This window comes from Poecilia latipinna, unplaced genomic scaffold, assembly GCF_001443285.1.
Source record: "Poecilia latipinna isolate Pla-1442-1.1 unplaced genomic scaffold, P_latipinna-1.0 Scaffold14, whole genome shotgun sequence".
Taxonomy (NCBI): Eukaryota; Metazoa; Chordata; class Actinopteri; order Cyprinodontiformes; family Poeciliidae; genus Poecilia; species Poecilia latipinna.
In genome coordinates this window covers 343,260-360,733 of record NW_015112630.1, presented here as the reverse complement: position 1 = coordinate 360,733, position 17,474 = coordinate 343,260, and the positions used below count along the sequence as shown (strand labels likewise).

General features: G+C 38.8%; 2 protein-coding genes and 1 long non-coding RNA gene across 3 annotated transcripts; 2 read left to right on the top strand and 1 right to left on the bottom strand.

The window, feature by feature from the left end:
- Positions 1-21: 21 nt before the first annotated feature.
- On the top strand, positions 22-2,308 carry LOC106947153 (uncharacterized). Its single transcript, XR_001424924.1, has 2 exons — positions 22-1,391; positions 1,422-2,308. It is a non-coding gene; the product is annotated as an uncharacterized LOC106947153 (long non-coding RNA).
- A 1,693-nt stretch (positions 2,309-4,001) lies between these two features.
- Positions 4,002-5,157, bottom strand: tifa (TRAF interacting protein with forkhead associated domain). Its single transcript, XM_015031561.1, has 2 exons — positions 5,010-5,157; positions 4,002-4,862 (listed from the first exon to the last, which is right to left on the bottom strand). Exon 2 carries the CDS (start codon positions 4,837-4,839, stop codon positions 4,255-4,257), a length of 585 nt encoding a protein of 194 aa, XP_014887047.1. The 5' UTR covers positions 4,840-4,862; positions 5,010-5,157; the 3' UTR covers positions 4,002-4,254.
- A 1,534-nt stretch (positions 5,158-6,691) lies between these two features.
- On the top strand, positions 6,692-9,676 carry LOC106947109 (RNA-binding protein 4B-like). The gene is made up of 4 exons (XM_015031910.1): positions 6,692-6,798; positions 7,829-8,247; positions 8,343-8,989; positions 9,272-9,676. Exons 2-3 carry the CDS (start codon positions 7,839-7,841, stop codon positions 8,978-8,980), a joined length of 1,047 nt encoding a protein of 348 aa, XP_014887396.1. The 5' UTR covers positions 6,692-6,798; positions 7,829-7,838; the 3' UTR covers positions 8,981-8,989; positions 9,272-9,676.
- The last annotated feature ends 7,798 nt before the right edge of the window (positions 9,677-17,474 follow it).

Sequence of the window (17,474 nt, the reverse complement as noted above, 5' to 3'; positions counted from 1 at the left end):
TTCGTTTTATTAAGCGTAAAACTGTGTGTGACCTTAGAAAGCTAAATAACCTCCGCATTCCTTTAAAGGCGGCTTTAGTTTACTCCCCAACCTGCACGTGTGATTAATCATGTAAATTCTCTCCATCAAAATTCAAACTTCTGTGGCGTTGCTGTGAAACGTAAATGGATAACATGTAAGTTAGTAACTTAGTAACTGCCCATTTAATAACGCAATTAATACTGTGCGTTTGCAAGATCTGTTAAATTTTCCCTTTTGGTAAACTAATTTTTGATTAGTAAATGTGATCTCGATGCTCACTGCGCAACACCTTTTCACCTCTGTAACCGTTTGTAATTATTTGCTGTTTTTAATAATCTTTTCCTCAATAGAAACAAACGAATCACAACCATGTAAATCGTTACGTTGATTAAAGAACGTCTTGTCGGATCTTGTGAGATCATAGTTTTTACCAGCGTACCACTCGACTTTACCCACTTAGTATCAAAATTTAAATAGGGTCAACTCATAAAGTTCTTCCTAGTGCAAAGATTTCCAAGCCAAAACCTCTGTTGACCTGGGGCCAGGACTAACATCCAAAGGCTGTAGGGGAGCTTCACAGTCAGCAGGTAAGTCAAGGGATTACTGACACCAGAAAGATGTCACCTGTTTATGCTTTTACTGCTTTTGTAGATCATCAGTTTTAGGAATCGAGGACTTCATGTTGTAGGAATGAAACTGAATAATGAAGTTTTACACTTTAGGAGTTTTTACTATTAATGTAGTACAGCTTCGCAGATGGGTGACAAAAAACGAGATATCGAACAAGTGTTATTCCCCACCCCAAGACATATCTACTCCATACAGGTGATACCAGCATCAGTAGATCGGACATTGAATGATTTGTGTACTATATGATATGAATCAACATCAGTGTTCTTGTTGGGCCTCATACACTATATGTTTAAAAATGTTTAAAAATATATATGTTTAAAAATATAGTGTATGCACAAAAAATTCAAAATTATGAATAAGCACATTCCAAATCAGTTAACTACCTCTTGGAATATCTGGCACCTCTCTTGACATGACCTTATTGTAATATGCAAAACGATGTAAATACGGCCTCCATGTTCTTTGTTTGATAAAAGGAAGTCACTGAATGGTAGTTGGGTAGAGACATGGAAAAAAAAAATACACTCAAGCAATTGTGATTTTTATGTATTAGCACTGTGTATTTAGTCAAAGGCTCCAATTAGATCTAGGAAGTATTAGGAATTTCACACTCATCATATGGATGATTTCCTCTCTTGCAACTGGCCTGACTCGACTCAAGTCTGACTTATATGGCCAAATAAGTTAGCAGACATTCTCCAAAATGACCTTTGTAGCATGGAACCACTGTGTAGTCAGTGGTCAAGTGCTATGTGCTGGCTGTAAAGGCTATGTGCTGTAAAGGCAGCACATAGCACTTAGCTGTGTTGTGCTTCAGAGAAAAGTTCCAACAGGATTAATCCTAGAAAACTGAAACAAACTAGTCTTGGTCTCTAAAGACACTCTTTGGCACATTGCAGTATACATTGTCTTTTACCAAAACTAAATTCATTGTTTTTAAAGGTAGTTTGTACACCGCTTTGCACACGTAACTAACCCAACATCTAGTTTCATTGTATCGGTTTACCAGCACAGCCTTTTAAGTTTCACCAAAAACTGTAAAACTTGGTCTATGCCAGCCATGAAGTTAGGACTGTCCACATCTCTGTGATTGGTTCATTATGGACACACCTGAAGTTTGTAATGAAAAAGGGTTGAATTCATGACCTTTATGTATACACATAGAACACGAGAACCCTTGTGATAAAACGTACAAAGTGGACATTATCAGTCTGCAGTTTGTGGGTCTAGTGAATCAGCTCCTCTATGATTGAATGTGTTTTGTAGTGCTAAGTACAGTTCTGACACCTGAAAAAGCTTCTGCTAATCCTGTTTTTGTATGAACCTCTGCTTTCTGACTTACCAAGTTGAGGATTATTAGAAGATGTCACAGTTAAACACATTCCAGGGAATAGTTTGATATACTCAGTCACAAACTTTAATAACCCAGAGGAAATGGGAAATGGTCCAGTTTGGATGGGAAGAGATAATCATGTAAATGATTTGATTTCTAACAAGCTGGTAGAACTAAAAGGGCCACCAGAAGAAATAGTGGCACCGTCATGGTAGTCATGGTTCTGATTGCTGAAGTGTTCAGCAGTAAAAACAATGAAGTTCAGCCTGAAGTACGTTTAGAAGTTGCACTAGAAGGCATTACCAGCAGTGTAGTAATTTTTTTTTTAATCACAGCTTTGAGTGCTCCTTACAAAATACTTTTGGAATGATATGGTCCAAAGGCCCTTATGCATGTTCAGATTGAGATTGTCGACATGCCATTGGTAACGTAGCTGTTTTTGGCAGTGTTGTACATCACGTTGTCAGGAAATAGAATATATTTCATAAAATGTGGTTTCTAATAACGCTGGAAATTCGATTTGATGGCAAAATGCCTTGGAACTGATCTTTTACAAATACCCACAACATCAGATTTGGTTTTGTCATCCATCTGTAAAATGAAGTTGCTAGTAAAGTCTTTTCAGTAAATAAAAAGATTACTTCTAATTTTCAGGCTAGAATAAAGACAGTATGGAAATAGGATTCTTTTAGGGGACGTTTACTTTGGAGCTTAATATTTTCTTCCAGTTAGCATGAAGAACTTGAATAAAAATCTGTATTTGCACTTGTAAGAATATAACATTTTTGTTTGCATGTGTTAATGTAATTTTTGGAAGTGGTATTTGCAATACAAAAAAAAGAACTTTCAAAAATGTACAGTGATTCCAGTTTTTGTCTTTTTATAATTCTGATTTACATAATTAAAGTATTTTTACCCACAGAATTGACTTTGCGTTCTTATGTCATGTGAAAACCATGGTTGTACTTCTTGGCTTCATACATTTCAAGCTTTGAAATTGAGATATTTTTCTGCTTGGGAAATGACGAGGCAGGCATTACTCATTTTGAAAAATTTATATTTTTTTAAAACAAACACTCAAGAATCAGTAGCTATTTTGAACAATTTTAAATTTTAATTTGACAATATTAAAGGTATATTGGGAAAGTCAATTTAACAGAATTTTGGAAAATGTATCTTTTTAAAAGTCATATTTTAAATGATTGACATTTTAAACAGGATTTTGATGTAGTTACCAATATAGGACTGTAGGTGGACTCTTAAGTTGTGGTGAAAAAAAGCTTCCATCCTGTAGCATCTCTTCATACAGCACAAGGATGTTTGTTGTCCAACTTAACCAGTGCAAACTATAGTTGCCGAGTTCAGTCTGAAAGACATGGCAGTTCAAGCTAGATTCACAGACTGTCTCTTCAGACTGTCTAACTTTACCTTTTGTCTTTGGTAACCCAACAATGAAGCTATTTCCCCATAAAAAAACACACCACATGCTTTCCAATGTTTACCTGGTCAAGAGCCAGAAACTTATAGCGTGAAGGAAATACAAGATAGTTACTAGTTCTTTTGTTCAAAGTCAAGCTGTACAGGCAGCATTGCTCTGAGCTTCTGTATGGAACAGTTGATTATTGTCCAACATTCTGCAAGCCTTATAAAGACAGCTTTTTCACACGCTCTTTGGCCATATCACCCTTATCCTTTCAGTGGATTCAGGTTTCAGATGGTTTTCCCGGCAGATAGCCTTGTGCCTCCCGTAGAGTCGCTCTTTTAAGCCTCCATGTTATGTAAGTTGGAAGTGAAGCATTTGTGTCTTCATGGTCTGAGGGACTCTCAGACTGACCTAATAGGTCAGAGGGCTTACATTTGACCCCACAGGACCCGTCAGTTGCAGTATTGCCATGTGACTTATGGATTTCAATGTTAAAACACTCAGAGGAGGGGCTGGTGGTGACAGCTTTTCTGTCAAGTTTCAAAACTGGATCTATAACAGGAACATAATTTACAAATATCGGACAAAAGATGCTGTAAAAAAGTAGTTTATTGCTTAAACCTATGATTCAGAAGTAAATGACATTGAAACACCACAATATTCATATTTACAAAAATGAAAGCAGACATTTAAGGGTCCAGCTGTATTTTATCTATTTGCAAAAGTCAAAGTATAAAAGGATTTAATGATTTCACAATAGATTATGAATATCATTACCTAATTCAACTTTACTGTAACAAATGGACAGCAATGCCTTGATGCTTTGTCCGGCTCAGTCTGTTGATCATTTGTAATAGATGAGTGTCTCATCAGTTTCCAGAGGTCCAAGTTCTCTTAACCCAGCTGTGTTTTGGTCCACCATACCCGTGTCCATGACTGATGCCCTTCCAGGCACACAGGTGCATGTCTCCCTGGAGGGAGGCACTGTCAGCACCTCCATGTCCACCTCAAAACTGGTCTTTGCCTCTCCAGACTCCCGAACGATGAGCATCTCATACTCTAAGAACCGGATCAGAGCCTTGTCTGGAAGGTCCATTCTCTCCAGGTAACCCAGCGACGATCCATTCACTGACAGTTGCCCTCTCTGGCTCAGGTTCTGGATGGAGAACAGCATGTCCGGGCTCTGGGGTGTACGATAGGCGCTTAGGGCCAGCTGTTTGCGGGACACCTTGGGGTCAGCCAAGGAGTAGGTGCAGGCCTGGGCGTCGCGGCCCAGCCTGAGAGGATCATCGGCAGAGTGTCTGCTCCTGGTCCCCAAGGGAAGCAAGCCGTAAAAACCTTTACAGTGTTGCTGTGGGTGGTAAAACTTGATGTGGAGTAAAGTGAGGAGGTCCTCCTCTGTCTCCATTGTCTGAGACACGTTTGTCATGGATGAAAAGATCCTGATGAAATCTGTTGAGAGATTAGAAGTAATAAAATGCTAGAGGAGAAAACTTAAAGAAAGCATTCAAAGCCACAGAGATAACTTGAGCTGAGGTGGTTTCCTCAGCAAAGAAATGTGATACAAACAAGTCACAACGAAGGAAAGTCCAGTCTTACCTGAAAGCTAAATGTTTCAAAGTGAAAGTTTTTGTTTTTGTCTGCCCTCGCACAGAAAAGAAAGTGATCAACTACGAACTGAGGACAAAGTGGGCAACATCGCTGCTTCTCCTTATGAAACAGGAAAGGCTCTTCCTGACTGCTCTGCAATCTTTCGTCATTCTCTCCCCTCCCTGAACCCCGTGACCTGCTGCTTTCAAGTGTAAATTTGAAAATTGCAGTATTAGGTATTTTTGCTTGAAATTATGCAGTAGTAAACAGAAACTATTTTTCAACATTTTTAAGCTTGAATATAGCGTTGTTGAGAATTTCTATGTGTCAACCAACATGAAAAAATTGGAAGGTTAAATTTGAAAGGCTCACTTGGGTGATTTAATACTCTGTCAACCTACCAGCAGTTTTTATGTCATATTTTGAAAAGACTTTGTGGTTTCTGACCTGTAGGAGATGTTATATAAATAAATGTTTCTTACTTAAGATATGTATTTTTGGATCTTTTACTGCATCATAAGACAAAGAATAACTGAACTACAGTTATTGTTATTAAATACCCTACTACTTTCTCATTTTTTCACTACCATGTTTTTTTGTGGGCAGAATGTTTGTTTTATTTCAAGCAAACTTTTATTACCGTACATGGCCTTATTGTAACATGATCGCTCTGGTTTGTCCTGGAGGAGCCTTTAACAATGGGAAAATCTCTGCATAGTTTCACAATTGTTCAGCCTTCAGTGCTTATCGGAGGAGAACCTTGTGAAAGTTAATTGTTATCCATTAACCCAGGTGTGTTAATGGATAACTGTTCATCTTCCACATAAATCAAGCTGCAAAACAAACAACTTCACCAATGTTTGAGGGCATTGTTTGTTTGCGGTTATTTTAAAGTCTATTCAGCATCTGGATTGAACTTCAGAAGTTAAACTTCACATGTGACTCCAATTACCTTTTTTTTTTTTTAAAGATTTTGTTGGCTCTTGTGGCCTTTATTTGAAAGTAGTTTGACAGGAAAGAGGGTAACGAGAGAGGGGGAAGACATGCGACAAATGTCACCAGGCCGGGAATCGAACCTACGACCAAGGACTCAACACGTGGTTCGTGATTTGCCCCTGCGCCTCAGCACCCCTACGCCAGTTACCTTTGATATAATAAAGAGCAGTTCAGGGTCGACTCAGTTATAAAGCTTCAAAGCAAATGCCAAATTTTCAACCTTCCACCTTTGGCTAAAACAATTTGGATGTTAAGGTAATGGCGGGCTCAAACATACTGTGCTTTTTCTTTTTTTTTTTCTTTTTTCTAAAAAAAAAAAGAAAAAAAAAGAGTCTGTGCTTGTTTGTTGTGGGTTTTGCCTAACATTTTGTTCTCATATCTGTTATTCTGTAAAGTTTCAATATAACCTTGGAAAGAAACAATGGATTTATCCTGCCTGTTTGATAAGCTACAACAGGCTGCTCCAAATTTTTGAACAAAAATTGATCCAGTGATAATCAACAGTGAAATTTTGGCATAAAACATTTAGAATTAGCAAAATAAAAAAAAAATGCTGTGTCGTTGTCCTTAATTATAAAATTATACGTTTACTTATACTAGGTTGAAGGTGTGATTTATAATATTTTTAATGCATAATTTCTGTCGCTTTTATGAATAAAGTAGATTCGTTTACCCTCCACAACAGCGCGCGGCGTGCTTCACATTGTTGTGTGGAAGAAGCGGAAGTCGTCAATTTTGACGGAAGTTGTGAGGAGAATACCTCGTGAGATAAGCTTGGCTGTTTGGACCGTTTAGTACTAAGGTACTGAAAATATATGTTCTTGTATACCTGCATTATGTTTTATTTAGCGTTTTCGAATCAATAGTTTCTCCTTTTGAGCGTTTGTTCGTCTTTTCTTGTTGTAAGAATTGTTACATTTAATGGCTAACCTAAAGTAAAGCTGTGGGAGGCTCAAGTTATTGTTCAGGATTTTACGTTTCCGAAATAAACGCGATAATCATTAAAGCTGACTGGCCTTTAATGAAAACTGCTTATCAATAGAAAAAGCAGTAGAGTTCACGCGGCATCACGCCAGACTCTTCAGATCTTAATACGACGTAATTAGCAGTGAAAACCATGTTCTTGGCAAGTTTAATATGCACGTCTACGCAATGTGTGTATTAATTTTTTTTTCCTCCTCTCCTTGTGTCCCCTGGTGTAAAAAAATATGTACAACACTGTGCAGCAATATAAAAATCCATATAGAACAAAGGCTGTTGCTTAAAAATAAAGATATTTGCCTGATGGTGGCTCGGGCTTCTGACGCATTTAGCCTGCAGTTCATAGAGAACGCCTAAAGAAAATGCGCGATCAAGTTATTAATCTAGATATTGTAGTTTAAATAGAGGAGTAGCAGCTAACTGTTGAGGAAGTAAAGAAATTAAAGTATAGATGTCGGTTAGATTTTAACAAGCGCAGTAAATGCGCACGCAACTCCACCGTTATGCTCCAATTAATCACACATCAGATGACAAACGCCAAATAGACAATATATAGTTACAATACTTACGCTAATGGTGGTCTAAAAACGAAACCAGTAAAATCTTAACTGAAATAATATGTCGGATCCCTTCCTCACCCTCACGTAGTACAGAGAGCAGTCTGCTGGTTTCGTATCCAGACTATGATCTCTGGGTTTCAGCCAGCATTTTCCACACCTTAGCCTGGCTCTGGAAGTGCTAATGTTCGGATTTGGAGAAAGGTTGATTTACTGTGTTAAGTTGCAGGGAAACTGTTGTATTTTCTGTCCTCAGTTTACATAACTTTCCTATCCTGTTTTGCTTCTAAACAGATTCTCAGCAATGGTGAAGATTTTTGTGGGGAACCTTCCTCAAGAAGCTACCGAGGATGAAATCAAGGAGCTCTTTGAGGAGCACGGCATGGTCACTGAGTGCGCCATCATCAAGAACTTCGCCTTTGTCCATATGGATGACCGTAAGGCTGCCACCAAAGCCATCAGGACCCTTCATCAGCACAAGCTCCACGGCACACCGATCAACGTCGAGGCCAGTCACGGGAAGAACCAGGGCCCGGTGAAACTACATGTAGCCAATGTAGAAAAAGGAGCTGATGACGAACTCCGTGCTCTGTTTGAAGAGTACGGTACGGTCACAGAGTGTGCTGTTGTCAAGAATTTTGCTTTTGTGCACATGCCCAACTATGATGAGGCCATGGATGCTATGAAAGAACTAGATAACTCTGAGTTTCAAGGTAGGAAAAAACATTTAGAAGTGGCCAGAAAGTAAAATGTATTTCAAAAATCAAACTCTCCATGTAATCTCTGTCCTTTATCTTTTTTTTTGTAGACAAACACATCCATGTTCAGGTTTCTAAGAGCCGACCTAGGTATGAAGAATGTGAAGACTACCCACCTCCTCCCCCTGACAGGGGAGGCTACTGGCCTCCACACTATCCAGGAGAGCGGCCTGAGCCTCCCCCACCCGGCTACCTGAGGGCTCGCCCCATGCCCCCTGGTTACCCAGGTCCTCCTCTGCCACCCCCTCCCCCGAGGCGGTCAGTTTATCTAGAGCGGCCCTATGACAGCGAAAGGGAGCGATACAGTGTAGTAGATTATTACGAGAAATACCGAGCTCGTCAGTATGCCCGATCTCCTTATGAAGAGCAACGTGCTATACCCCCACCTCCTCCGCCTCCGCCCTCATCTGTCATTCGAGACCGCCCTCTGACCTCACCGATTAATCCTTATGAGCGTCGGCCCCTCCCTCCTCCCCCTCCGCCTCCCCCCTCATCATACTACGCACGAGATCGCAGCCCAATCAGGAGGGCTCCTAACGCACCGTTGCCCCCTCCGCCCAGTAACGGCTATGCTTATGAGCGCTCTCGACTCTCTCCTGTTTCCCGGGCCCCTGCATATGGCGTTCCACGCGCAATGGACCCCTATGCAGGCAGGCTGCCTCCGCCACCTGCACGTTATGCATATTGACAATTGAAGGTGAGCATAGATCAGAGATAAAGTCGTCTTCACATCCCGGTTTAAAATGCATTACGTACCTCTAAAGGTAGAGGCAGACTTCTGTGTCTGAGTGGTTTGGATTCTAGTCAGTGCATTTGCTTGAACATTCCTAATATGACATTCAAAGCTATGACGTAAAATTTCTGACTGTCGGGCAGGTTTTAAGGTTCTGACCTCAGAAGGCAGGAAAAACTGTGATGAAACTGCGCGCTTTGATTCCACATTTGCAGATAGTTCATTTTGTAATTTGCTCTTTTTCAGGAATTTTGTCCGACTGCGTTGCGGCACGGCGCCTCCTGATGCACGCATCTCTATCTCTTCATCGCTGCGACTTGGCGCGTCTTGTAGTCCTTTGATGATTACAAGAAGAACCACACCGGCGTCGTCGACGTCTCTTTTTGTTTTAACTTGGGAGAGTTTTCTTTCTTTTACATTTTTTTGGGAATAATACTACTAGTAGTATTTTAATTGTTTTGACGTCTGAGTAAACGCATCGTATGTTTCAGTTTCTTTATTTTTTTGCATCGTTTAAATGATTTTGATTTATGTGAGTCTGACAAACCTAAATTATGCCTGCAACATAATAACGTCAAAACTTTGGCCCTCGAACAGAATTGTAGTCTGCACGTTTGTTCCGTCATGTCAGTAAAACACTAAATTCTCAAACAATACTGTAAATCTTTTGTTTCTATGTAAAGCAGATTTATGTCGTCAATTTCTAATGGATGAATGGGGCTGGGGGGAGGTTATTTGCTAAGTTTTTGTCTAAAAAGAAAAAAAAAAAACAACTTTGATCAGGATTGATTTTTAAAAACAACCAAAAGGATAAAACATCGTAGGGGTAAATACGTTTTATAGGCACTGTCTTACTTGTTGGCGTTACAAATAACCTTGTCAACGTCGGTGTGTTAGATAAAGAATGTGCCGTCTTTCTTGTGAGATCCCAAAGTTTACTCTTTCCATCTGCAAAATGCCCAACTTACCCCTTCTGTCTATGCCAAAATGCTGCTATTTGAAACGCCCCCAAAAAAACAACAAAGGAACGAAGAGGCAGTGAACATTTAATAGCAGAGGCTAATTTATTTGCATGCGGGTTCAGGATTACACCAAAGGCAGCTGAGCACCCTCATGATGAACAGGTAAGACAACTTACCAATACAGCCTTGTGTTTAGGTTATGTCAGTTTTGCTAGTTATGATCAGTCATACGGGTTGATATCAGTCCATGATATCAACCTGGTAATTTGATATAACAAATTACTTTATTTTTTATTTATATTTACTCACTGGCAAAACTAGTTGAGCACAATTTAATAATGAAGGTCATCTTCTATCGGAACTTGAGCATACTTGTGTATACTCGTGTATTTGAGTACAGGTGCTACTATTACAACCGAAATGTAATACACCAGTAATCTGACCATGTGATGGTCAAAACAGTGACTAAATTTAGATGGATCGTTTGGCAGGAGTTTGATTGGGGTTCCATTTTGGTTTCTCATAAAACCGGCTGCCAATATTCTGCATCATTCCTTACGACAGGAGGAGACCTTGGTGCACCCTATTTTTGCCAGCATTCAGTACCTTACATTTGTAAGGTTCTCCTGCTGTACAGTTACATAATTTTTGGCACCTGGCTTTATGTAATTTCACAATGCCATCCGCCATTAAACTCAATTTAAAGTCAAATGGCTCATTTGACGTTAAGTATTCTCTGTCATTATTGTAACTTCCTGCATCATCTCCCTTGACCCATGACTCCATCATTTAAGGCAGGGGTCACCAACTCCAGTCCTCCAGGGCTACCATCCTGTAACTTTAGATGCGCCTCTGCTCAAACACACCTGGATCAAATAAACTGCTCGTTTCCAGCCTATTGCACAGAGGAATGAATGCTGGTGAGGGAATTCAGACATTTTGGAGCAGAAGTGAATCTAATCTAAAAGTTCCAGGATGGTAGCCCTTGAGGACTGGAGTTGGTGACCCCTGATTTAAGGTGTTGTAAAAGAATGCACCTTTGTTTGGAATTTGATCATATGAAATCACTTTTTATTTACTGCATGGATATTCCAGATCATTTTACAGCTTACTGAATTGTTTATAGAAGCATCCTTTCTAAATCCTTCATTTGGTGCTTAACTGGTTTTGTCGGTCAGTGTTAACAGTCTAGTAAGGAAGTACTGCATTTTTAAGACAGGCAGTAAAATTAATACTTTCTGCAATCTTTAAATCTGGAAGATCCAAAGATGAGTTGCAGTGATTAGGAAATGAGTGTTAAAAAATAACTGAATTGGTACAAAATGTAGATTTTAGGTTAAGCTGTATACTTCTTAGATATTAGAAATTTGCATTGTAATGTTATGTTTTGGTTTTTACATATGTTAATAAAACTTTCTTTAAAAAAAATTGTATATATTTTGTGCTTACTTTTATGCATTTGAGCCACGTTCTTTTTTTCCTTATTCGTACAAATGTATTGCATTGCATTCCTGTTTTGCCTACTGACAGTGATAAAAACCTATGTTGTACAAACTGACTCCAGGACAAAAGCCAAAGATTTTGTGATGACGCTGGCTTGGATGGGGTAAGAGAATGTCAATGTCCACTCAGAAAAGTCCACAGGGAAAAATCATGGGCTGAAACATTGCTTGTTAAAGAGGAAGCAATTACAACAAAAGAACCAAAGAGAAAATGGTAACCCCCTTTCCCCCCCAAAAAAAACTGATTACAGTTTTTCAAGTGCACACAGCGGGGACAAAGACCTGTATTTGTTGGAGGTGTGTTCTGTGGTCTGATGAAACTAAAGTGGAACTGTTTGGCCGTGATGACCATCGGTACATTTGGAAGGAAGAGGGGGCACGCATGCAAACCTGGGAACCCCATACCAACTGTATTATATAGGGCTGGAAGCATCATGTTGAGGGTCTGTTTGCTTCAGGAGGAGATGGTGCACTTTATAAACTAGATTACATCATGAGGAAAGACATTATGTTGACAAAGACTGTCTAAAGGCGTTAACCAGGAAATGAAAACTGCATAAATGGGTCTTTAAAATGTACAATGTTCGTAAAGTGATCAATGTTTTGGTGTCCATCACAAAGCCCTGATCTCAGTCTGTAGACCTGGTGTGTGTGTGAGTGAGGTGGCCTACCAAACTGACTCAGTTCTACTAGCTCTGTCAGGAGGAATGGGCCAGAACTCCAGCTAACTATTGGTAGAAGATCCTGTAAGGAATCCCAAAATGTTTGACCCTAGTTATGCCGTTCAAAGGAGTTGCTACCAAAAACTAAAGGGCTTTGAAGAAATTCAAAAATAAATTTAACTTATTCTTTCTCTTGTTATTGTGGCATTTAGCAAATAGAAATAAATCTGGTAATTCTAGCTGACCTAAAACAAAATAAAGTGTATGTAAACTTTCGGTTTCATCTATAAATATATTGCTTGCAGGTTGGTTGGTTGCACAGAAATTTAAGGCACACAGTATAACCATACTCATATTTTGCAAGTTTTATTTCCATTTATTCTTTCTCACACACTTGAGATGTAATTCGGTAAACAGACGTTATAAATACCAAAATCCTCCAAGGACAAACATCATGATTCTGAGATAATATAATCTGATAAATCTCATCATAAATGTATGACTTTTATGGATGTTGACATAGTGTTCTTGGGAATCAGGCAAGTGGTGGAAAGAATTGCTCAACCAGTTCCTTGACTGAAACTAACAATAAGAACAGTGAGACTGATAAGCCAACTGTAAGCAATTTAACAAAAAACACTGGGGGTTAAGTTACATATTAAACTGCAATATGAAAGCAGCAATAAGCTGTTGGCCTGCTAAAACAAATTGAACCTGGTTTTTGGCCGACTCCTGGACATAAACAAGTCTATAGCAGTTGGTTGAACAGACCGCAGGACAATAAGATGTTCAACAAACTAATATGAAAGTAGTTCTTCATACTCTGAAATGATAATAGTTTACGGGAATGACTTGCTTGAAGGGCTGAAATTATGCAATAAAACAATAAACAACTAAACATTACTCAGCTGACTCCCTGGTGTACATCAACTATAAAACGAAGGCTCTCTGTCAGTGTTAGATTTATATTATTTAAAGTTGTGGGAATTCAAAGCAAAAATAATTATTACCATGGGCCAGCCAAAGTTGAAATCTAAATCAAATTGACAATCAATAGTGAGAGTTGAAGATTTATTAACAGACCCTTTGTATGTAATGTGACTGTAAGCTATTTTACAAAGAAGAATGGGATCAATCTGCACATAACCTAATGAAAAAAGGTGTATGCCGTTTGAATACTTTTGCAAGGCTCTGTAAAAATATGTCAACCTAAACACTTCTTAAAGGCTCGTATTGTCTGTTTTGTTACGTTTTCCAATTCAGGTGAAAAAAATAAACAATTTTGTTCAGTTAAGACTCTGGCCAGCAGAGGGCAGCATTTCACCAGCTTTTTGGAGAATTCACTCTGGCAAACATTTAGTGATCAGAACGCTACTGGATGAAGTGATCCTACATCGCATAGGTTTGGCCACCCGACTAAGAAGTTTGCACCAACATTGTATTTTAAAATAAATAATGCACACAGATAACTGTTGTTTTAAAACATAGAATTTACAAAAAGGACACTGTGATCAAGTGACAAAAAAGGGGTTTAAGTTTCATAAAATGGCATCTTGTTCAGAGCTTTGAAGCTCACATACTTTCCTCAACTTTAAACTTGTCGCCTCAAGAAGAGAGCAATGTCATTTGAGTGTTACAGGTGGTTTACAAAAACAGAAACCAGAAAAGCATTTGTCTTTGCTGTGCTCCCGCTACGGTCCAGGCCTTTCACATCGACCACAGCCTCAGTGGTTTTGTCGGCTCCACCTCTCCTCCGTCCTGACAGGATGTATACGTGGTCGTAGCTTTGATGCAACTTATTTGTTCCTGCTGCTTTGCTGCTTTACGCCAACAACTCTGACTTGTACTTCTGTCTTCACATAACCCTAAAAGACCAGTGAGAATCACTGGTACTGCTGATAGATATTTGTACAAGCGTAGTATGAGCTTCTTGACACGGTTAAGATACTTTTTTCTTTCTGCATCTATGCTTTTAATTAAACTAAATCACCTTCTTCTCCCCATCAGGGTTACACAGTAGGGAATTGTTAGTGCCATTGCCTTGCAGCAAGAATGTTGTGTGTTCAAATCCTGACCAGGGATCTTTCTCCAAGAAGTTTGCATAGCTGCCACTATGTAGAAAAAAAAAAACACAGCCAAAGAATGATAGGGTTAATTTCACATTTTAGACTTGACTTTTTCCGAGAAACACTGATGTGGGTCTGTACCTGTTGTCTCTTTGCAAAACTCAGGAAGTTTGGGTTTAGGTGAGAAAACTGTTTGCCTCTTAAGCTTCGTCTACACTTAGTCAACAACTTTAGCATACTTACCACAGCCTGTACATTCAGACCACAGAGGTCAAAGAACAGAAGTGGCCCAAGAATGTTGTTTCTTAACATCACATTTCACATCATTACACACACAGCATATACTTGTGTATACTGCATATAGAGAATCACTTTCACCATTTTCACCAATAAAGGGAGGTCATTTGTGGAAAATGAGCACATTTTACTAGTCCTCTATTTGTTTTGAAGTTGCACTGAGCTCTGCTAATCAGAGGTATGGTGTGAATTACTTTTTGGTTAAGGTTAGAGTTTGGAATAGATTGGTAATGATCAGGGTTAGGGGAAAATGTTTGGATTCCGCATAAATGCAGTTACTAAGGTGAATGGAAGTCAATACAAAGTCCTCAGATGGACGGAAGTCCAAGGAGTGATGCCTGACAGGAGCTTCCATGCTGTGGAGAAACAGGTTATGTGCCATTTGTTTGCATGTCTGGATGCACCTTTCTGGAATTCTGACAATTACCTCTTTCCCTATTGTCTTGATTTTGGTCTCCAACCTTCTCCTTCATATTGTCCGTTGTGGCGCCATCCACTCTTAAGGTTACCTTTGCCAAGCATCTAAAGGATCATTGGTTCTTGGTAAAGAGCAAAACATACAAGGGACTTTGTCACTGTGCATTGTGGCCAATTCTACTCTCACCTTTGTATACTTTGCTTTCCTCCTTGGTAGTCTCCGATGAAGTCCACTCTTACTAACAGTGATGAATGCTGCCATCTGGTACTCATGTTCCTTGACTTTGGAGTTCACCTTTCATTTCTTTGGAAGTTGTTCTGGGCTCTTCAGTTACCATTCGAATCATGCTTCTCTTTAATTTGTTATCAATCTTCCTCCTGCAACCATAGAGGTTGGCCACAGTTCTGTGGACCTTAAACATGTCAGTCATATGGACAACTGTTGTCACAGGAGATGCACAATGTTCTTCCTAATCTCTTGGCTCAACTCTTTCCTTGGCTTCCTGTGGTCTGTGTTCAGTGTGGTAAACATGATGTCACCAAACAGCACAGTGACTACTTGTCACCCATTAACTAGGCAGACTGTAATGCTAATGAGAGGACACACATTAGTTTAACAGGCCCCTATTTTTGAATTATTTTCAATTGATTCTAGAGGTACCCTCATGTTTGTCATTAGTTTATTTTTAAAATGATTATGTGCAACCATGTTTGTTTCACTGATCATTGTGAGCTTTTCAGTTATTAACTGAGGAGTAGCAGCAATTTTGTTCATGTGTGTATATATGTATAAGTATATGAGTCTTACTAAGGATGACTATGGAAACAAATACAGACACTGAAGATTATTGCAATCATCTTTAGCCCAGCAGATTACACCTTTTAGTGTATAATGGTGTCCCTCCACTGCTGTGGTGAAGGTGGTATGACCTAAACAGCAGAAGTTTCCACTGATGGAAACTCGAACACAGGAAGCCCCACGTCAGCCCCCAAGAAGACTCCTGCTTCACTTTTGATTTCGCTGGCTATGCTTTGTACATAAAACCAAGTGATGAGGAATAATACTGGAGGTATGAGACAGGGAGAAAAATGGACACTTTATATACATAGGACATCCACTGTCCAAATTTATGTGCATGCTTAATGTTTATTTCTGTTTTAGCATCTCTAGTAGTTCAAAATGAGCTAAAACAACCCAGGCTTGTTTAAAAAGCCACTAAAAGACAACTACACTACAGTGAATTCTAAAATCAAAATGTCTATGTAAAGGAAAGAACATTTGTTCAAAATGTACAACCCATAACCAAACATCCATCTTTCAAGAACCAACATGCTGGGTTGTGTGTCAGAAGACAGATTATATTTAGAATATTGAGGTAAAAAAAAAAAAAAAAATCAAAGCTTCTGAGGAATACTATTCACAAAAATATAAACTGCTTCCCATTTGATAAGACTCAAATAAAAGAATCTAAGAGAGAATTATCTGGAAGAAATTCGACATTTGACAAATTCTGATACTTCTGGTCTGTTGGAGAGGAGACTTGTGGAATCTGAGTTTCCGTATGACAGCAAATACGGGTTGTGAACAGTCACAGAAACGAAAATCTTGCATTGAAAAGTTGATAATGTAACAACATTTCTAAGTAAACTGCGTCTGTTCATTATGTGTGCCAGAGTCAGACTAACTTTACTATCTTGGAAAACTGAGAAAACAAACCAACCACGAAGGTTGGTATTGGTAATTTGCTAAGTTATTGTTCCTGCTATTGATAATTTTTGTCTTTTAAGATTTCAGATGCAGTGTCACATTGACAAGAAGACCCACCAGAAATAACATGTAAAATATTTACTTGACACAAGCAAATTCGTATTGAGGTGAAATTATGAGGTGTGCTAGATTTCAGAAACCGTCTATTCTGGTGGTGTTGCTTTTACACAACAGTCTCAAAGCCCTGCTGTCTGTCTGTGGTTAACAGTGTAAAAATGGGCATTCAGCACATCTTTTTCTTAAACACGTGCATTCAGAATGGTACTAACAGGAAGTCTGAGTGTGATTCTATTTTTATCACTAGAGCTTTAAAGTGCAACACAGATGCCATCAAAAACTAAGAATGAACAACTGCATACAGCTGTTATACACCAATACTTCCTTCAATGATTAAATGCTGTAAAATTATTAAGATAATGCAACTAACCCTAAAATGATCTATTGGCAAATTTAGGTGTAAATCTTTTTCTTTTTACTTTTACCAACTTGTTATTTTGGATTAGAAATAATCTAGTCAATCTGGTAGAGAATCTAAATTTTTCAGTGAGGGTAAAGTTTTCCAACCTTAAAGAATCAGAACTCACCAACAAAGAAAAATCTTTAAATACCAGTGAAAACAAGCCAGAAAACCTGGTCAGCCATTGTAAAAAGAGAAAGAATGCTGTAATGTCAAAAAGGAGTTTTCCATAGTTTTTTTACATTTGTAATGCCAACATTACATGGTTTTATTGTACATAAAACCAATGATTAAATTGTTTTATTACATGATATTTGT

Excerpts from the sequence above, each read along its gene's own strand:
- LOC106947109 (XM_015031910.1), top strand. The coding sequence starts at position 7,839 with ATGGTGAAGATTTTTGTGGGGAACCTTCCTCAAGAAGCTACCGAGGAT. Across the intron at positions 8,248-8,342 it reads AGATAACTCTGAGTTTCAAG|ACAAACACATCCATGTTCAG; the intron begins GTAGGAAAAAAC and ends TTTTTTTTGTAG.
- tifa (XM_015031561.1), bottom strand. The coding sequence starts at position 4,839 with ATGACAAACGTGTCTCAGACAATGGAGACAGAGGAGGACCTCCTCACT.